This window comes from Bos mutus, chromosome 21 (genome assembly GCF_027580195.1).
Source record: "Bos mutus isolate GX-2022 chromosome 21, NWIPB_WYAK_1.1, whole genome shotgun sequence".
Taxonomy (NCBI): domain Eukaryota; kingdom Metazoa; phylum Chordata; class Mammalia; order Artiodactyla; family Bovidae; genus Bos; species Bos mutus.
The window spans coordinates 54,048,449-54,070,429 of NC_091637.1; the positions used below are offsets into that span (position 1 = coordinate 54,048,449).

Genomic DNA, 21,981 nt, shown 5'->3' on the forward strand with positions numbered 1-21,981 from the left:
GGGGTCGCAAAGAGTTGGACACAACTGAGCGACTGATCTGGGGTGATACTTCAGATTTAAAAGAGATTAGAGGTGAGAAGGGTAAAGGCAGGGAGTACAATGAGGGATCGGGGGAATTTAAGATGACTCCCAGACTTCAAACTTGGAAGATTGCCAGGATGGTGATGCAGTTAGTCAAATGGAGTTCTGGAAGCAGAGAACATCTGAGGTACTGTGGAAGGAGTGTGTGCAGTTTTAGATTGTTGAATTTGAGGTGTGTGTGAGGAATCCAGGAGTAGATATTCAGTAGGGAGTGGGTGACAGAGAAGTACAGATCTCAGTGGAAAGTTCTGAGATAGAGATACAGATTTGGAAACCATCAACATATAGGTGGTAGGTAGTTAAAACAGTAATAGCTAGTGATACTAGGGAGAGGGAGTAGAGTCAGCATAGAGAGAAAGTTGATTTTATTTAGTGCAAAGTGATGAATTTTACTGCCAGTTTGTGATTTTGTAAAGCAGTTTTGGGGGGGACTTTGAGTATTATATCTCTGTATTTTCTTCTTGAGAATTGTCGTCTTAGAGTTGATGTCAGCCGGGAAATGGGTATATTTTTCCATTCATGTCTTTCCAAGTTAAATTAATACCCAGTGTGTTAAAAGTTTCTGCTGGGAGAGGGGCATTTATAAAATTTTATTCTAACTGTATGGAATTTATTTTGTACATTTGTATATTTATGCTCAGTCTCTCAGTCGTGTCCAACTCTTGCAACCCCATGGACTGTTGCCCACCAGGCTCCTCTGTCCATGGGATTCTCCAGGCAAGAATACTGGAGTGGGTTGCCATTTCCTCCTCCAGGAGATCTTCATGACCCAGGGATCAAACCCAAGTCTCTTGCATGTCCTGCATTTGCAGGCAGATTCTTTACCACAGAGCCACCTGGGTAGCCAAAGCTTATATATAGCAACTTAAAAAAAAAAAATTTACTTATTCTGGTCACACTGCATGCTTTGCAGGATCTCACTTCCCTGACCAGTGATTGAACTTGGGCCATGGCAGTGAAAGCCTGGAATCCTAACCATTAGGCAATCAGAGAACTCCCTTTAGCAAATTTATTTTCAAAAAATTTCTTGGTATTAGGTGATTTTTTTTTTTCTTAACTACAAGGCCTAGGCTTTTATTGAGTACAGTGAGACATGACTGACTTCTTTAATATCTAGATAGCACTGCAAGTTCTTTTAAGATTTTTTTTTGATGTGGACCATTTTTAAACTCTATTGAATTTGTTACAGTATTTCTTATGTTTTATGTTTTTTCAGTATTGAATTTTTTAAAGTATTGTTTCTGTTTTATGTTTTTTGGCTTTTTTGGCCGAGAGACATGTGGAGCCTTAGCTCCTTGACCAGGGAGTGAACCTGCGCCCCGTGCATTGGAAGGCAAAGTCTTAACTCCTGGACCTCCAGGGAAGTCCAAAGCAGTGAGGGTTTATACTGCGTTGAATATTGCAGATAGCTTCCAACAGGCACACAGCTTGTTGAGGAAGGTAGCTTCCTGGATTACAAACACAAAACCACTTCTACAAAATGTTTGAGAATCCCTTCTGGAAAGAAAATAATATATCTGGGATTTTATCTTTTATCAGTTGTTAATTAGGACAATTGTTCTTAAGTCTCCTCCATTAAGTTGTTGTGTTTTTTTTTTTTTTTTTGGCCCTTGGCAGCAAAAGTGCAGAGCCCTAGCCACTGGACCGCCAGGAAATCCCCTATAATGTTTTGTCTTTGATATCTATTCTGTATCATGTTTTTAAAAGCTCTATACATGGTATTTTTTGAGTGTTAATCGATATTCAGTTTTCATTTCATTGATTTCATCATTGACATGGGTAAAAATTAGAGCAGTGTTAAGGTAACCTGGTTTTAGCACTATTTACAATAGTAAGACATGGAAGTAACCCAAATGTGCATGGACAGATGCTTGGGTTAAGAAGATTTGTCATATGTATATGCCAAATGTGTGCTACACACACACATATACATACATACATACATACACACACTTGGTGTCTCAATTGGTAAAGAATCCTTCTGCAATGCAGGAGGCTCAGGTTTGATCCCTTAGTCAGAAAGATCCCCTGGAGAAGGAAATGGCAACCCACGCCTGGAGAATCCCATGGACAGAGGAGTCTGGCGGGCTACAGTCCATGGGGTTGCAAGAGTTGAAAGCAATTTAGTGACCAAACCACACACACGCACACACACACAATGGAATATTACTGAGCCAGAAAAAGAGTGAAATACTTTTGGCATTCAGTGAAATAAGTCAGAGACAAATACTATACAATATTAGTTACAGAAACAGACTTACAGACATAGAAAACAAACTTAGTTACCAAAGGGGAGAGGGGAAGGGGGACAAATTAAGGATAGTATGGGATTAACAGATACAAACTACTGTATGTAAAATAGATAAGCAGCAAGGGTTTACTGCAGAGCACAGGGAATTATGCCCATTATCTTATAGTAATTTATAATGAAATATAATATGCAAAAATACCAACTCACTATGCTCTACACTTGAAACTAAGACAGTATTGTAAACTATACTTCAATTAAAAAATGATCATCTGCTTTTAGTTTCCTCCAGCTAATGTGAAACTATGGATATTAAAAGCTGTTCTGCAACTCAGTTTACTTAGGGGCCTTTGATTCTGTATTGGGGCATATGCTGCTGCTGCTGCTAAGTCGCTTCAGTTGTGTCCAACTCTGTGCGATCCCATAGACGGCAGCACGCCAGTTCCGCTGTCCCAGGGATTCTCCAGGCAAGAACACTGGAGTGGGTTGCCATTTCCTTCTCCAATGCGTGAAAGTGAAAAGTCAAAGTGAAGTCACTCAGTCGTGTCCAACTCCCAGTGACCCCATGGATTGCAGCCTACCAGGCTCCTCCGTCCATGGGATTCTCCAGGCAAGAGTACTGGAGTGGGGTACCATTGCCTTCTCCTATTGGGGCATATGGGAATCTGGTAAATTATACCAGAAGTGGGTGTTGAATTCTAAATGCAAAGCCTAGAATGATGCTTTGGTGCCACTGAGGAAATATTTTAGGATTTAAAAGGGGATTTAGATTTTAAGAATTATCCCAAATTAATGTTATTCTTTTATGAATAAACTTAATTTAAAAATTGTGACCCTTCCACCTGAAATCTAACTTCTTTAAAATTTTTCCTAAACAAAGCTTTTTTTCATTTCAAATCTAATTTCATGTTGGTATTTAATTTTTTTCTATTTTTATGTTATGATTTATCTTAATCTGGCAGGTGTACCTATGGATATAGCTGTAAGACTAGACTGTGACCTGAGCAATGGAGAATAGACTTGATCTTTTTCTACCGTTTGCTCTTGAATTATCCCTCTGCATATTTTGATTTGCCTCAGTATAGGCCTTGATGTTGTAGCTTTATATGCAAAAATACACTGAATAGTTTTAAAGAAACCCTAAAGTGTTTCTCATTGGTGTAGAGTATAAACCTAAATCATTTGCTCTTCAGACAACATAACTAATGATGATTCTGTCTGCTAGCCCATCAGTACTCTAAATAAGGAACAATGATAATGGACCATATATAATAGCTTGTTTAACAGAATTGTTTTTACTTTTGTGTTGGATAGATGAACTTAAAGAATTGGCTTTTTTCTTTTCTTTTTTTTTAAGGTTGTAAGAGAACTAGTCAAATACACGAATCACTTTAGAGTCTTGGCTCTTAGTGCCACACCAGGCAGTGATATAAAAGTAAGTAAAGTTTATTTCCATTTAAGAAAATAAGGACTTTTGTATGCTACCAAATCAGTTTCCCACTCTAGTATTTAACATCAGGAGTACAACATTTCTTACAAGATGCCTTCCTTTTCTTCTATGGTTGCAGGAAATTGTCTACCTTAGTAGTTTTCAGACTTCAGTGTGCCAAAGAATCACTTGACACTGTTAAATTGTTAGTGTTTTCAGTTCTTTTTAAATTTTAGCTTGAAATGACTTTAGACTTCCAGAAAATATGCAAAAATTAAAGTCTCTGTATATCCTTCACTCAGCTTCCCCTAATGTTACCATTTTACATAATTGCAGTCAAATGATCAAAACCAGGAAGTTAACACCGGTACAGTACTAGTGACTCATCTGCAGACCTTATTTGAATATTGCCAGCTTTCCCACCAGTGTCCTTTTCTGCTCCTGGCTCCAGTCCACAATCCCACACTGCCTTTAGTTATCTTGTCCCCTCAGTTCCTTCCCAGCTGTGCCATTTCCTCATTCTTTTCTTGTCTTCTGTGACCCTGACACTTTTGAAGAGTAGGTGTCAGTTATTTTGTAGAATATCCCTCCATTTGCAGTTGTCTTGACTTTTTTTAGGGCTTCGCTGTTGGCTCAGTGATGGCTGGAGTGAAACTATGTGTGCATTTTGGACAAGAATACCCCAAAAGTGGTGCTGTGCCTTTCTTAGAGCATTGCACAGAGAATACATGATAATTTGTCTTTTTACTGGTGCTGTTAATCTTGACTTGGTTAAGATGATGCCTTTCTGGTTTTTATACTGTAAAACTCCTGTTCTTCCCTTTGTAATTAAGTCTGTTGTAGGGGAGATATTTTAGCACCCAGTGATGGTTCTTGCTTGCAACAATTATTTCTGTGTTGTTTGCCTAATCATTATTTCCTTTTTTTTTTTTTATTTTACATTTTTAAAATTTTGAATTCTCCTGTAGTGAAGAGCTGTCTTCTTATTTGTTTTGATTTCAGTTCTTTACATCAGTAGGGACTAATGGAGATCCATACATATATATATACTGAACTACAATCCAGTACCATGACTAATAATTTTTTGTTCAGATTGTTTTAGATTTGGCTCCTGGGAGTTCCTTGAAGATGGCTCCTGTGCCTTTAGAAAGCACTCTTTTGCTTGTTTGTTTTGAATACTTCCTAACCTACTGGAATCACAAGATATTTTATGCTCATTTAGTATTTTTCCTGTTCCCTCTGTGGAATGAACCATTTCTCCAGGGAGCTTGGATTTCCTTTATCGGAGGATGGTGAAAATGCAGATTTTGAGCCATGTCCCATGCCATTCTAATTTAGTAGTTCTGAATGGTCTTTTGTGTTGGGTTTTGGATAACTTCAAAGATAGCTTTCAGTTCTGCCAAGCCATAAGACTTTTTTCCTTCTGTCCACAACCTCAATTGTTTTTAGAAATTTCTGTTCTTTTGTTTCCTGCCAGCCTTGTTTAAACATGCTTGATGGTTTTTAGTCATCTTTTAGGTCTCCTCTTAAATATCACCTCTTCAGAAAAACTCACTCTTAAGCTATCAAAAGTCAACTCTTACTATCTTGTGATTTTCTTCTTAATATCTATCACAGTCTGTTACTCTTTTGCTTATTCACTGCTGTCTTCTTTAGCTCCTGCTGAATTAGTAGCTACTGCTGAATTAGTAGCTACATGAAAGTAGGGATTATGTATGTCTTGATATCTCTCACCAGTTCAATATGTAGCATGTGAGAGTTACTCAAATATTTGTTCAGTGATTAAAAGTACTAAAGTATTACTCAATTTTATAAAATGGTCATACATTTACCCTAGATATTGAATGTTTGTGGACCTTAAGTAACTATAGTCTACTATTATATTAGGCATTATACTAGGTGTTGGGAATATAAAAGATGTGATTCTTGCCCTAGGGTACTTTTTGTCTGAAAGCCCATCAGGTTTTTCTAGTTGTAAAAAAAAAGTAAGTTCTTAATTTCTAGATACTTTCAGGATTCTCTCTCCCTCCTACCATCTATCTATCCATCCACCTCTCCCTTCCATTCTTTTCATTATACTCAGGAGTACTGTGGTCTAATGGTACAGCAATTATACCAACAGGTTTTTGGTTTTTTCTCATATTCTCTATTTTTACAATTAAGTTCCTTTATAAGCTTTGGTTGAATGAAATTTAGCTTCAGGAATGTATTGACATATATATATATATATATATTTTTTTTTTAATGGAAAATATTTCACTCATTTATTTAAAAGATTTTTATTGGCCACACCACACAGCTTGTGGGATCTTAGTTCCCCGAGACTTAACCACTGGGTTGCCAGAGACTTCCCCCCACTCATTTATTAATAATTGGTTCAGTGTAGGACCTGTTCCCTCAGTTTCTTAGCAAGTCAATTAGTAAAATATTCCTGAGATACAGTTGTATGCTTTAACACTAAAGGGACTTCTCTGTTTTCCCCATTAAAAATCAGTGAAAAAAAAGTATTTGCTAAGGAATCAGGAAGTCTGGGTTTTAGTTCTGGCTCTAAAACTGACTGATATATTTTGAGGACTTGGTTTGCTAATCTAAAATTTCTCTTTTGTCTGAGTCTTTATTGATAGGAAAACACAAAAATATATTGAGGAGCTTGCTGGACATTTACTAATATTCTTATATCTTGGATGCTTGGCTTGAAGGGCAACATGCAAGAAAGATGTTATAAGGGCCTTTTTACTCTGTTGCCCCACTTCTGATGTGGTATACTTTATAGTTTTAAAAATATTTGAAGATAAAAGTTTCTAACTTTTTTCAAAAATTTACTGCTCTCTTATTTTTGCTAGTGACAAACTAGAACATTTAACGAGTAAGATAGTACATAATTGTACTTAATTGATTTCCTGTAGGCTGTGCAGCAGGTTATTACTAATCTACTCATTGGGCAAATAGAGCTTCGTTCTGAAGACTCTCCAGATATTTTGCCATACTCTCATGAAAGACGAGTTGAAAAGCTTGTTGTTCCTCTTGGTGAAGAACTTGAGGCTATCCAAAAGGCATATATACAGGTAAGCCATTTTTATCATAGTTCAGGGTTTGTTTGTTTTTTAATTCCTTGTTCATTTATTTTGGCTGTGCTGGATGTTCCTGTCTGCTTGGGCTTTTCTCTAGTTGCAGGGAGCAGGGGCTACTCTCTATTCTGGTGCACAGGCTTCTCATGGCGGTGGCTTCTTGTTGCGGAGCCCGGCTCTAGGGCGTACAGGCCTCAGCAGTTGGGGCTTCTGGGCTCTAGAGCACAGACTCAGTAGTCGTGGGGCTTAGTTGCTCCATGGCGTGTGAGACTTCGGGACCAGGGATGGAAGCTCTGTCCCCTGTACTGGCAGGCGGATTCTTTACCACTGAGTCACCAGGGAAGCCCCAGGGTTTTAATAAATGAACTGATAATGTAATTATTTTTGTAAATAAAATCTGACTGTAAAAGTATATAGTCATTTTATATAATTAATATGTTGAAAAATTCTTTGAAATTAAGATTTTTAGTATAAGCACCGTGTTCTATTTGTGCTGGCAGACTATGAGTTTAAAGAGGAAATACATAATGATGGACCATTTCTAAAGCCAATAATAGGCTTTTAGTTTATATTTCTTAAATAAACCTTTTAATTGAAGTATAACCCTCCCCCACCAAATATGTGGGCAGCAGAGGTACACAAAATGTAAGTGTGCAGCTCAGTCAGTTTTCACATAGTGAACACACTCAAATCACGTATCCAGTCTCAGTTAGAAGTTTCTTTGTAAGGAAATGTATTTCAATCCCTGATCCCTGTGTAGCAGTGTTTCTCAACTATCTTACCTACTTGGTGGCATTTGGCAATGTCTTGACACATTTTTGGTTGTTCTACTAACTGCGGGAGTGGGTGCAGACTTGCTACTGGCATCCAGTGTACAGAGGCCAGGAATGTACTTAACGTCCCGCAGTGGACAGGAAACCCCCCAGTAACAAAGAATTATCTGGTTCAAGTGTCAGTACTGTAGCTGTAAGAGAAACTGCTTAGACAGTTACCACTTTCAATGGGAGAAATTTGGGATAACAATTAGTTTTCTAAGGTTCATGATTACTATCATGCTAGGAGAATACCTTGTTTTTATATCCTTATTGCTATGGATTAAAGATGGCTGCAAATTTCTTTCCATTGAGGGGCAGGGTACATTTCTCTTTCCCTAGAATCTAGGCCAGCCCTCTGCTGACTTAGACCAATAGAATGTGATGGACCCTGAGCCATGGTGAGCCTCAAAAGAAAGGAGAAGCCAGTAGATAGCTAGAAGTGAGGGTGCAGACAGATGGTCCCAGTTGACCTGTTTCAGCTAGCCCCAAGCACTGCCCTGACAGATTTCTTTTTGATTTTTAATATTTTGTTTTGCAGTAATTTTAGGCTTTTAGGGAATTTGCAAAAATAGTATGGAGAGTTCCAGTGTAGAGTATGAGGAATACTCCATGGTATTGTATGGAATAGTATGGAGATACTTTGAGACTATGCAAATATATCTTGTTTCTCAAAATATTTTGTTCACTAACTTTAAAATATAATGATGGTTCTTGCCTACAACAGTTACTTCTGTATTTGCCTAATCATTGTTTCTTGCTGCCCTCATTTTTTTTTGCATTTGTTCATTTGAATGCCTGTATAATGAAGGGCTATTTCTTCTCCCCTGTTTATTTTTTCAATTCTTTATGTTAATGTGGATAATTTTTATACTAATGGATAATTATTTTCTCTTGTGGGTTAAGTGCTGTACTATCATTATTAATTTTATTGCTCAGATTGTTCCAGCTGTGGCCATTAGGAGCTCCTTTAAGACGGCTCCTGTGCCCTTTAGACATAGGCTTTTTTGCAAGGGGTCATCAGGGGAGGCCTTGTGTTTAGTTGCTCAGTCTTGTCCGACTCTATGCGACCCCATGGACTGTAACCCACCAAGCTCCTCTATCCGTGGGGTTCTCCAGGCAACAATACTGGAGTGGGTTGCCATTTCTTCCCCGACAGGGAGGCCTAGTTCCTCACTTTCTGGCATTACAAGAGGTTTTATAGTCATTTAGTAGTTGTTCTGTCCCAGCTGTGGAATCAGCCATTTCTCCAAGGGATCCTTGTACCTTTTATGGAAGAGTTGTGTTTAAAGACCAAGACGTGGGAACTGGATGCGCTCGTTATTGTGTTGTCATCACTTCTGGGCCCTCTCTGTGACCTGCCTGAATTCTTTCCTGCAGAAAAACAATCAGGAACAAATAAAATGGTTGTTTTAATCTATGGCATTGTGAATTAGTGTGTTATTCAAGAATAAGTAAACAATGTTTATCTATCATTTAACCTTTAATATGTCTTAAAGAGAAATTTTATAAAAATGTGGTTTGATTTTTGTTTCTAAATTACTTGTAACAAAATTCTAAGTGTTAATAATTTAAGATGTGGCAGAGTCTTTCTGGTAATCATCTCGTAAATACTAATACATTTGGATATGATTCAATCACTCTGTTTTAAGAATATAAAATTATAATTTGTACAATCACGTGTACTTTAACTTCATTGATTTTTTTAAGATTGCTTCTTTAGACAACAGGTGTGATCAGCAAAGCTGGAAGAGAGGAGAGATTGAAATGTACTAAAGTAGCTGTATTTTAGGAAATAAAACATAGGCACAAATTTGAATGGTTAATTACATATTGCTATAGTCCGTCTTCATCTGGAGAGCCCTTTTTACCTTCACTGTGGAATCAAGCTCAGGACCCTTTATCTGCTGTTTCCTCTGCCTAGATTGCTCTGTCTTTAGAACTTCTTGTGCTAGACCTACTTATCATTCTGCTGTCAAGTATTACCTCTTAAAAGAAACCATCTTTGGTGGCATGAACGTGTGAAGGACTGTGGCAGCCTGGATGCCCAGCAGCCCCCTGAGAGCGCCGCTGCTGTCACCCATGCAGCAGCAGGCTCTGTCACTGGCCCAGCCCAGGCCACCACCTTTCCTGCAGCTCGGTACCAGAGACAGCCCTGGCCCAGTGTGGTGCACCCCCAGCCAGAGGCCTTCGTGGGGAAGGGCTGCCCAGAAGAGGAAGGGTACTGGGCCAGGTCAAAATCCAAGGACCCGATCCTCTACATCCTGGGGCCAGACACAGGGCTGAGGCAGGGGATCACGGCAGCATGGTTGCTGCTGCTCCCAGTGCTAAGTCGCTTCAGTCGTGTCCGACTCTTTGCGACCCCATGGACTGTAGCCCACCAGGCTTCTCTGTCCACAGGATTCTCTAGGCGAGAATACTGGAGTGGGGTGCCGTGCCCTCGCCGCTGCTCCCATCCCTCCCACAAAAAAAAAGATAAGGAAACTGTCTTTGTCCACCTTATATAAAAGCAACCGCCTTCCCCACATACAGCATTACTATGTTTTAGGTTCTTGAATACATTTGTCATAATCGCAATTCTCTACTTTCTGTATTTCTTTATTCCTTTCTTCCCTCTATCGAATTTTAACTTTATGAAAGCAGAAATTCGTTTGTCTCAGCCACAATATCCCCAGCATCAAGAACAATGCTTTATACATAGTAAATGCCTAATGAGTATTTTTGAAAGAATGAATCAGTGAATGAAATTAAAGGTATTTAAGGCATTTTGACTTTGTCATCACTCCACAGGTATTTATCAGACTTGTTCTAGGCACTGATGATGCAACAGAAAAAAAAAAATCAAGGCCCTCCTTTCATTGTGCTTAGGTTAGGGAAAAGGGAGGAGAGTTAAGAAATAAACAGCTAAACACATATATTATATATTCAATTATAATTGAATCTAATAATTGATTCTGCTGACTCATATGTATATTATCTGGGGATAAATGTCAAGTACTTTACAATTTTATTATCTCTTCTGTGTTTACTTGAAGTTTACATTTTAAGACTATTATAATTTAACATATATAACTATTTTACTATGTGTGGAAATGATTGTATTTGAAAAAGGATTTTAAAACAAAAACTAAATTTCTTTGAAACTTGCAGATTTTGGAAGCATTTGCCAGTTCTTTGATTCAGAGGAATGTTTTGATGAGAAAAGATATTCCCAATCTAACAAAATACCAGATAATCCTTGCAAGAGATCAATTTAGGAAAAACCCATCTCCAAATATTGTGGTAGGTATTTTTAAATAAATTTTGATGATAGGCTAAGTTCCTACTCAAAGCAAGGATGAAATGTAAATAATGATTGGTTTTGGTGTATATTAGCTCATCAGGAATTCAGGTATGATTTATATAGTTTATAGTGAAGTGAAAGTCGCTCAGTCCTGTCTGACTCTTTGCGACCCCTTGGACTATACAGTCCATGGAATTTTCCAGGCCAGAATAATGGAGTGGGTAGCCTTTCCCTTCTCCAGGGGATCTTCCCAACCCAGGGATCAAACCCAGGTCTCCCACATTGCAGGTGGATTCTTTACCAGCTGAGCCACAAGGGAAGCTCCAACTTTTATACAGTTTATAGAAGCACAAAAATATCTAGCAGGAATACAGTTTGATAATGTGAATTAAGACAAATTTACCTTATAACATTTTTTAAAGTTTATTTACTTATTTGGCTGTGTCAGGTCTCTGTTGTGGCACGCGGTATGCAGAGCACGTGGGCTCAGTAGTTGTGGCCATGGGCCTAGCTGCCCCACAACTTGTGAGATTCTAGCTCCCTGACCTGGGAGCAAACCCACTTCTTCTGCATTCCAAGGAGACGCCAAACCACTGGACCACCAGGGAAGTCCCTATCTTGTAACTTTTAAAATTGATCTTTCACTTCACTTCTGTTCTGCAAAGTCAAAGAAGGGTCATAAGAAGGTAGATCTTAACTAACTTTTAGATGTCTGGCATTTAGTCTTAATTCTTCTTACTGAAGTCAGAGTAAACATTGCAGTAAGCTTTATATTTTTACTCTTCTGTGGGAAAAAAATAGATGGTAGGGAACAGATCCATCAAGGAAGGTCCAAAGTCAGAAGAGATGCTCACAAGCACAAAAAGGCACTGACTCATTCTTGGAACTGAGAATGCATGTGCAAAGGAACAGGGCAACGGAGTAAAGGCATGAAGGAGACGGTGAGCAAATGGATTTGACTGACGTAAAGGATTGAGGAGGTCAGATATGTTGGTTACTCTAGTTTGTGACTGCCTGGGAGTAGCTTTAAATGTTACACTAGAATTAAGGACTTTATTCTGTAGTATCTGGGGAGCCACAAAGGAAGTTTTCTGTGAAATTGCAGTGTATTATTTTAAACTTTAATAAAGCTGAGCACCGAAGAATTGATGCTTTTGAACTGTAGAGTTGGAGAAGACTCTTGAGAGTCCCTTGGACTGCAAGAAGATCCAACCAGTCCATTCTAAAAGGAGATCAGCCCTGGGATTTCTTTGGAAGGAATGATGCTAAAGCTGAAACTCCAGTACTTTGGCCACCTCATGCGAAGAGTTGACTCATTGGAAAAGACTCTGATGCTGGGAGGGATTGGGGGCAGGAGGAGAAGGGGATGACAGAGGATGAGATGGCTGGATGGCATCACCGACTCGATGGACGTGAGTTTGAGTGAACTCTGGGAGTTGGTGATGGACAGGGAGGCCTGGCGTGCTGCAATTCATGGGGTTGCAGAGTTGGACACTACTGAGCGACTGAACTGAACTGAAAGTGGTTAAAGTTTATTCTAAGAGTTAAAGTTTCATTGAAATTTTAAATCATAAATCTAAACATGTTGAACTTGACCCACTGATGATATTGTTTTATCCTTTTAGGTAATTAGGGTCCCATTTTAGAATATTTATCACTATCCTAGAAACATTTAAAATGAGTGTAACTGGTGTTAATTGCTAGTATTCTTCATCTCTAATAAAGGAAAATGATTAAAATACATTCTCAGTGGTCTTCTTTAAAGGTATCTTATCATATAGATATACCCACCTTTGCTCCCCTAAAAGGAATATGTACTTCACTTTTCCTTGAGAGTAGTGGTTAAAAGCACAATGATATTGGGCCAGATTTCCTGGGTGTGAATAGTGGCTCCGCTACTTACCACCTGTATGAGCTTCTGCATCTCTAAATGGGCATGACAGTAGTACCTGCCTCCTAGGTATTAAGATTGCTAAGTTTGTATAAGTAGTGTTCTTGTAACCCTGTTCAGATGTTACTGTGGCATGTGTACTTGGTGTTAAATGTTAGTGTGAAAGGGTTTGACTCAATATGTGTCCTGATGTCGGAAACCATTGGGTAGGCCCATATCTGTTTTATTTTCCCTTGTATCCCAAATGTCTGTCTCAGTGCTTAGCAATAGTAGATGCTTATTAAATTCTTTTGAAAGGCCAAATGAATCTATACACTGCTAGTAGTTTACCTGTAAAGAAAAACAGCATATGGTAAATATTCACCCCTTCATTTATTCTCTTTAAAATGTGAGTTTCCTGTTGAATTAAATGAAGGGGCAGATTTTATATAGAATACACATTGATCACAGGACATTCAATAGAACCAATAAGTTCTGCATAGTACATGTATCTACATTTCTTTCTCTGAGTAAATTTTATACATGCTTTTTTTATTATTATTTTAGGGAATCCAACAAGGCATAATCGAGGGAGAGTTTGCTATTTGTATTAGTTTATATCATGGTTATGAATTATTGCAGCAAATGGGAATGAGATCATTATATTTCTTCCTCTGTGGAATTATGGATGGAACTAAAGGTAAATTATATGGAATTATTTAAAGAAGTGATATATTATTTTGCTTAATGATATATATATTGAACAGTTTGGATTACTTAAGGGGTTTTACTTTAAAAAGCAATGAAGTAGTTATATAACAAAATTTTTCTTCTTCCTTTTATTTTGCTTAAACAATAGACATATTTTTCTTGCAGTTCTGGAGACTGGGCAGTCCAAGATTAAAAAACATCCCAAACCATGTTTGATTTTTGATATATTACTGGAAAAAAGGGAGCCGTTCATTAATACAAATGTAAATGTGAAACTGGAAAAAGTTGCTGGTTTTCATTTTTAAATTTGAAAAACTTTCATTCATTGCTGAATTGTAATTTCTTCTAAATAAATAATGCACTTGATGAATTTGCTATTTAATTTAATGGGAATTAAATTATTTTCTTAATTTCTGAAGGAATGACTCGGGCAAAAAATGAACTTAGCCGAAACGCGGACTTCATGAAACTTTATGATCATCTAGACAGCATGTTTTCACATACACGTAGTACTTCAACAAGTGGCGTTTCTGCTATCCAGAAAGGTCTGTTTTTTTCTTTTAAATTTTTATATTGCTTCTTCTTTATCAAGGTTAATTTTAAAATTAAGCTTCATTGATCCACATGTCTGTTTATACCTACTTATATTTCTGAAACCATAGACCTGTTAAACATAAAAATTTTATTATTCAATTTAGGATAATATATATTCAAGTAGTTCATGAACTTTAAACATACAATAGAAATTAGTAGGAGTTGTTACTGGTGGTGAAACTTTTCAGAACTACAAAAGCTACTGATTGTAGCTTAAATAAATGTGAGCTTTTGCCTTCTGCTTTGCTGCTTCTTCCTATTTGGATTATTTCTCTGAATGAAATTTTCATAACAATTCAGAGTTTATTTTACAGTAAGGTTTGTGTGCTACCCAGATGCCAGTTACTGTTTAAATAAATTTTTAACAAATCCATTTTGAAAAGGATAATTAAAATACATGAATGTAATGGAATATGAAAAAAACACAGAAAAGTTTTTTGTTTGTTGTTTTTTTTTCCCCCCCAGGAGGTAAAGATAAAAAGTTCTGCTATAGTCATCCAAAATTAAAGAAATTAGAAGAAGTCGTAGTTGAACACTTCAAGTCATGGAATGGTAGGTTGTATTTAATATCCTAAAGGCAAGGCAAAGTCATGAGAAAGCTAATGATTCGTTAGTTTTTGCTAACATTTCTTATGGAGAAGATGAGCTTTTACTTATTCTGGATTATTAATATAAAGAAAAACTTAGAAATTTTGGCAGCATACGGGCCAGGGAGATGGTGGAAATGTTAACAATAGGGTATTATGTGAAAAAGAAAAGTCAACCTAGGACAGTATAAGGCAAGCAGATAGTAAAAACTGTATATAATATTTAGTTCAGTTCATTTCGGCTCGGTCACTCAGTCATGTCTGACTCTTTGCAACCCCATGGACGCCAGTGTGCCAGGCCTCCCTGTCCACCACCAACTCCCGGAGTTCACTCAGGCTCAGGTCAATCGAGTCAGTGATGCCATCCAGCCATCTCATCCTCTGTCAGCCCCTCCTCCTCTGCCTTCAGTCTTTCCCAGCATCGGGGTCTTTTCAGATGAGTCAGCTCTTCGCATCAGGTGGCCAAAGGATTGCGGTTTCAGCTTCAGCATCAGTCCTTCCACTGAATATTCAGGACTGGTTTCCTTTAGGACAGACTGGTTGGATCTCCTTGCAGTCCAAGGGACTCGCAAGAATCTTCTCCAACACCACAGTTCAAGAGCATCAATTCTTTGGCTCTCAGCAGCTTTATAGTCCAGCTTTCACATTCATACATGACAGTGGAAAAACCATGGCTTCGACAAGACAGACCTTTGTTGGCAAAGGAATGTCTCTGCTTTTTAATATGCTGTCTAGGTTGGTCATAACGTTCCTTCCAAGGAGTAAACGTCTTTTAATTTCATGGCTGCAGTCACCATCTGCAGTGATTTTGGACCCCAAAAAGTGAAGTCTGTCACTGTTTCTGGAATTTATCTGGAATAATTTTCCTTACAAAAGCGCCTGCTTCTTTTTCCTTCAGATCAGATCAGATCAGATCAGTCGCTCAGTCGTGTCCGACTCTGCAACCCCATGAGTAGCAGCACGGCAGGCCTCCCTGTCCATCACCAACTCCCGGAGTTCACTCAAATTCACGTCCATTTGAGTTGGTGATGCCATCCAGCCATCTCATCCTCTGTCATCCCCTTCTCCTCCTACCCCCAATCTCTCCCAGCATCAGAGTCTTTTCCAGTGAGTCAAATCTTTGCATGAGGTGGCCCAAGTACTGGAGTTTCAGCTTTAGCGTCATTCCTTCCAAAGAAATCTCAGGGCTGATCTCCTTCAGAATGGACTGGTTGGATCTCCTTGCAGTCCAAGGGACTCTCAAGAGTCTTCTCCAACACCACAGTTCAAAAGCATCAATTCTTCGGCGCTCAGCTTTCTTCACAGTCCAACTCTCACATCCATACATGACCACAGGAAAAACCATAGCCTTGACTAGACGAACCTTTATTGGCAAAGTAATGTCTCTGCTTTTGAATATGCTGTCTAGGTCGGTCATAACTTTCCTTCCAAAGAGTAAGCGTCTTTTAATTTCATGGCTGCAGTCACCATCTGCAGTGATTTTGGAGCCCCCCAAAATAAAGTCTGACACTGTTTCTACTGTTTCCCCATCTATTTCCCATGAAGTGATGGGACTGGATGCCATGATCTTCGTTTTCTGAATGTTGAGCTTTAAGCCAACTTTTTCACTCTCCACTTTCACTTTCATCAAGAGGCTTTTGAGTTCCTCTTCACTCTCTGCCATAAGGGTGGTGTCATCTGCATATCTGAGGTTATTGCTGTTTCTCCCGGCAGTCTTGATTCCAGCTTGTGTTTCTTCCAGTCCAGCGTTTCTCATGATGTACTCTGCATATAGGTTAAATAAACAGGGTGACAATATACAGCCTTGACGTGCTCCTTTTCCTATTTGGAACTAGTCTGTTGTTCCATATCCAGTTCTAACTGTTGCTTCCTGACCTGCATACAGATTTCTCAAGAGGCAGATCAGGTGGTCTGGTATTCCCATCTCTTTCAGAATTTTCCACAGTTTATTGTGATCCACACAGTCAAAGGCTTTGGCATAGTCAATAAAGCAGAAGTAGATGTTTTTCTGGAACTCTCTTGCTTTTTCCATGATCCAGCAGATGTTGGCAATTTGATCTCTGGTTCCTCTGCCTTTTCTAAAACCAGCTTGAACATCAGGAAGTTCACAGTTAAGGTATTGCTGAAGCCTGGCTTGGAGAATTTTGGGCATTACTTTACTAGTGTGTTAGATGAGTAGCTTTATGTGTATTAAGTCATTTAATTCATGAAGATTAAATGAGTTAATATATAAAATGCATAGTGGAGTCCCTGGCACACACATGATTAATGTAATATGAATTGTGTTTCGGAAGGATTGTCAGAGTCCCATGCAAGGTTAAAAAACAAAAGGAAACAAACAACCAAAGCCCCCCACCGCCCCACAGCTTGCAATTAGTAACCAGTTGTTATACTCAAGTCTGCATACCTTATATTTACTATTTGATTTCATCATCAGCTCAATCCATTTTAAAGTGAAATCGCTCAGTTGTGTCCAACTCTTTGCAGCCCCATGGACTGTAGCCCACCAGGCTCCTCCATCCATGAGATTTTCCAGGCAAGAATACTGGAGTGGGTTGCCATTCCCTTCTCCAGTCCATTTTAGATATTAAGAAACTAAAGCTTAAAGAGATTAAATGAAATAGATTAAATCACTGCCATGGTCACACATTGCCCAGAGACTAAGTGAGCCAGCCTCAAAATCATGTTATTCGTGCATTCTACTCCTCCCAAGCACAGAGACAGTGGGAGCAGCTTTGTGACTGCATGTAGGGTATATTCTGCAGTTTTCCTTAGAGAATTTGATAGTATCAATAATTCAGGGACAGAGTACCATGACCTGGATTAAGACAGTGCCTAGTGAACAGAAAGGAAAGGGAAGTTTTAGAGAATCAGTGGACGCTCTGTAGACCTGTGCTTCTGGTTTAGAAGGTAACGAGGCATAAGAAGCATCGTGCATAAATTGAAGGACTGATCACAAGCTAACTTTTATTTGATCTGTTTGGGTTTTCTTTTACCATAGCCAGTGAGAGATAAGGAGCCAGGTTTATTAAGGTGGAAGAAAAGGTGGAAGGAAAACCGGCAAAGGTTTAAGATGCTTTACTTTTTTGAAAGAACTGTTACAACTGTAACTCACTGGTATATACTTTCAGGTTTGTTTGCCTTTTGAATTATCTAAATGTTTTTTTTAAGTTGTAATTAAAGTATTTTTTGGTTATACAGCCCGAAAGACGTCTGATAAGAAGTGTGACGAGACCAGAGTTATGATCTTCTCTTCATTTCGAGATAGTGTTCAAGAAATTGCAGAAATGCTTTTACCGCATCAGCCAATTATTAGAGTAATGACTTTTGTTGGCCATGCCTCGGGAAAAAGCATGAAGGGTTTTACCCAGAAGGAGCAACTGGAGGTAATTATTTTTTGAGTTGATGAATATAAAAATAAAATTGATTGGCTTTTCACTTATGCCATTTTATTTTGTTAAGCTATAGCTTAAAGATAATTTTATAGTAAATATATACCCTAGGCATATTTTGGCATTGCCTTTCTTTGGGATTGGAATGAAAACTGACCTTTAGCAATCCTGTGGCCACTGCTGAGTTTTCAGAATTTGCTGGCGTATTGAGTGCAGCATTTTCACAGCATCATCTTTTAGGATTTGAAATAGCTCAATTCAAATTCCATCACCTCCACTAGCTTTGTTCGTAGTGATGCTTCCTAAGGCCCACTTGACTTCGCATTCCAGGATGTCTGGCTCTAGGTGACTGATCATATCATCATGATTATCTGGGTCATGAAGATCTGTTTTGTATAGTTCTTCTGTGTATTCTTGCCACCTCCTCTTAATATCTTCTGTTTCTGTTAGGTCCATACCATTTCTGTCCTTTATTGTGCCCATCTTTGCATGAAATGTTTCCTTGGTATCTCTAATTTTCTTGAAGAGATCTCTAGTCTTTACCTTGCTATTGTTTTCCTCTATTTCTTTGCATTGATCACTGAGGAAACCTTTCTTATATCTCCTTGCTATTCTTTGGAACTCTGCATTCCAAAGGGTATATCTTTCCTTTTCTCCTTTGCCTTCTGCTTCTCTTCTTTTCACAGCTATTTGTAAGGCTTCCTCAGACAACCATTTTGCCTTTTTTGCATTTCTTTTTCTTGGGGATGGTCTTGATCCCTGCCTCCTGTACAATGTCACGAACCTCTGTCCATAGTTCTTCAGGCACTCTATCAGATCTAGTCCCTTAAATCTATTTCTCACTTCCACTGTATAGTCGTAAGGGATTTGATTTAGGTCATACCTGAATGGTCTAGTGGTTTTCCCTACTGTCTTCAATTTAAGTCTGAATTTGGCAATAAGGAGTTCATGATCTGAGCCTCAGTCAGCTCCCAGTCTTGTTTTCGCTGACTATATAGAGCTTCTCCACTTTTGGCTGCAAAGAATATAATCAATCTGATTTTGGTATTGACCATCTGGTGACGTCCATGTGTAGAGCCTTCTCTTCTGTTGTTGGAAGAAGGTGTTTGCTCTGACCAGTGCATTCTCTTGGCAAAACTCTATTAGCCTTTGCCCTGCTTCATTCTGTACTCCAAGGTCAAATTTGCCTGTTACTCCAGGTATTTCTTGACTCTCTACTTTTGCATTCCAGTCCCGTATAATGAAAAGGACATTTTACACGCTAACAAAGTAATGCTCAAAATTCTCCAAGCCAGGCTTCAACAGTGCATGAACCATGAACTTCCAAATGTTGAGGCTGGATTTAGAAAAGGCAGAGGAACCAGAGATCAAATTGCCAACATCCGCTGGATCATCAAAAAAGCAAGAGAGTTCCAGAAAAACATCTATTTCTGCTTTACTGACTATGCCAAAGCCTTTGACTGTGTGGATCACAATAAACTGTGGAAAATTCTGAAAGAGATGGGAATACCAGACCACCTGACCTGCCTCTTGAGAAATCTGTATGCAGGTCAGGAAGCAACAGTTGGAATTAGACATGGAACAACAGACTGGTTCCAAATCAGGAAAGGAGTACATCAAGGCTGTATATTGTCACACTGCTTATTCAACTTATATGCAGAGTACATCATGAGAGACACTGAGCTGGATGAAGCACAAGCTGGAATCAAGATTGCCAGGAGAAATATAATCACCTCAGATATGCAGATGACACCACTCATAAGGCAGAAAGCGAAGAACTAAAGAGCCTGTTGATGAAAGTGAAAGAGGAAAGTGAAAAAGTTGGCTTAAAGCTCAATATTGAGAAAACTAAGATCATGGCATCTGGTCCCATCACTTCATGGCAAATAGATGGGGAAACAGTGGAAGCAGTGACAGACTTTTATTTTGGGGGCTCCAAAATCACTGCAGATGGTGACTGCAGCCATGAAATTAAAAGACGCTTGCTCCTTAGAAGAAAAGTTATGACCAACCTAGACAGCATATTAAAAAGCAGAGACATTACTTTGCCAGCAGAAGTCTGTCTAGTCAAAGTTATGGTTTTTCCAGTAGTCATGTATGGATGTGAGATTTGGACTATAAAGAAAGCTGAGTTCTGAAAAATTGATGCTTTTATTTGTTTTCTTTTTTTTTTTTTTTTAAGATCTTATCTTTAATAGGAATTTAATTTGGGATTACTCTGTAATGAAGTATTTAGCCACAAGGTGGCGGTGTTACACAATGTAGACCTGGTCTAGGTTTTTTTTTTTTTTTTTTTCAACTTAACAATATTGTATTGGTTTTGCCATACATCAACATGAATCCACCACGGGTGTACACATGTTCCCCATCCTGAACCCTCCTCACACCTCCCTCCCTGTACCATCCCTCTGGGTCATCCCAGTACACCAGCCCCAAGCTCCCTGTATCCTGCATGGAACCTGGACTGGCGATTAGTTTCTTATATGATATTATACATGTTTCAATGCCATTCTCCCAAATCATCCCCCTCTGCCTCTCCCACAGAGTCCAAAATACTGTTCTATACATCTGTGTCTCTTTTGCTGTCTCACATACAGGGTTATCGTTACCATCTTTCTAAATTCCATATATATGCATTAGTATACTGTATTGGTGTTTTTCTTTCTGGCTTACTTCACTCTATATAATAGGCTCCAGTTTCATCCACCTCACACTGGCTGCTGTCTTCAGAATAAACTGTAGGGGCTAAGGGTGGAAATAGAAAGACCAATTGGAAGAATTATGACAATAGCTGTTAAAGACAATTGTCTCTGACAATTAGGTATGTCTTTAACAGCTAATTTATTTTCAAAGATTCTTTCTTGAATCTGTCAACATGAAAAGATGAGGACTCCTACTGTTTACATACTTCTTATACTAGTTTCCACTGCCCTCAAAAGAGTCTCTTTAAGTAAACAAGTGATGAAGTCACAGAGGAAGTGGGGCGCCAGGTTCTTTAGGATCTTGTAGGTCATTTCTATTTTAATGACTGGATTTTTCTCTGAGTGAGATGAGCAGAAGCCCTTGGAGAATTTAGAGCAGAGGAGGGTCATTGCCTGACTGATACTTTAAAAGAATCACACTGGCTGCTGTCTTCAGAATAAACTGTAGGGGCTAAGGGTGGTACATATATACAATGGAGTATTACTCAGCCATTAAAAAGAATACATTTGAATCAGTTCTAATAATTCAAGCTAAAGACAATGGTGGCTTGGACTACATGGAAGCAGAGAAGTTTGCGAGAAATGATTGGGTTATGGATATATTTTCAAGGTCAAGTTGACAGGCTGCTGCTAAGTCGCTTCAGTCATGTCTGACTCTGTGCGACCCCAGAGACGGCAGCCCACCAGGCTCCCCCGTCCCTGGAATTCTCCAGGCAAGAACACTGGAGTGGGTTGCCATTTCCTTCTCCAGTGCATGAAAGTGAAAACAAAGTGAAATCGCTCAGTCGTGTCCGACTCTTAGCGACCCCATGGAATGCAGCCCACTAGGCTCCTCTGTCCATGGGATTTTCCAGGCAAGAGTACTGGAGTGGGGTGCCACTCCGAAGTTGACAGGACTTACTGACAAATTTAGAGTGGGATCTGAGATAAAGGAGTTGACTTTGACTTTTTCATTAACTCATTGTCATGCTAGTGTAGTTCCTGTAACTTGATCAGGGAATCCTGGTGAAGAGAAGAAAAAATAATTTTCCCTCTACCCTTCTGAGTTCTTAGCTGCAACCTCTGTAATAAAAGACAGATTTACAAGAGAAAAACAAACTGAAGCTTATTAACAAATGTATACTGGGCTTCCATGGTGGCTCAGTGGTAAAGAATCCACCTGCCAGTGGTAAAGAATCTACCTGCCAATGTAAGAGACACGGGT

The 21,981-nt window shown here is 38.8% G+C and overlaps 1 protein-coding gene across 5 annotated transcripts in view; it reads left to right on the top strand.

The window, feature by feature from the left end:
• Nucleotides 1-21,981, top strand: part of FANCM (FA complementation group M) — a 108,979-nt gene that overhangs the window by 3,659 nt on the left and 83,339 nt on the right. For all 5 annotated transcript variants that reach the window (XM_070358801.1, XM_070358800.1, XM_005892591.3 and 2 more), the window contains exons 3-9: nt 3,687-3,764; nt 6,665-6,823; nt 10,789-10,920; nt 13,359-13,491; nt 13,922-14,047; nt 14,562-14,648; nt 17,885-18,069. In XM_070358801.1, the coding sequence (XP_070214902.1) occupies nt 3,687-3,764; nt 6,665-6,823; nt 10,789-10,920; nt 13,359-13,491; nt 13,922-14,047; nt 14,562-14,648; nt 17,885-18,069 (900 nt within the window). The remainder of the gene's footprint in view (nt 1-3,686; nt 3,765-6,664; nt 6,824-10,788; nt 10,921-13,358; nt 13,492-13,921; nt 14,048-14,561; nt 14,649-17,884; nt 18,070-21,981) is intronic.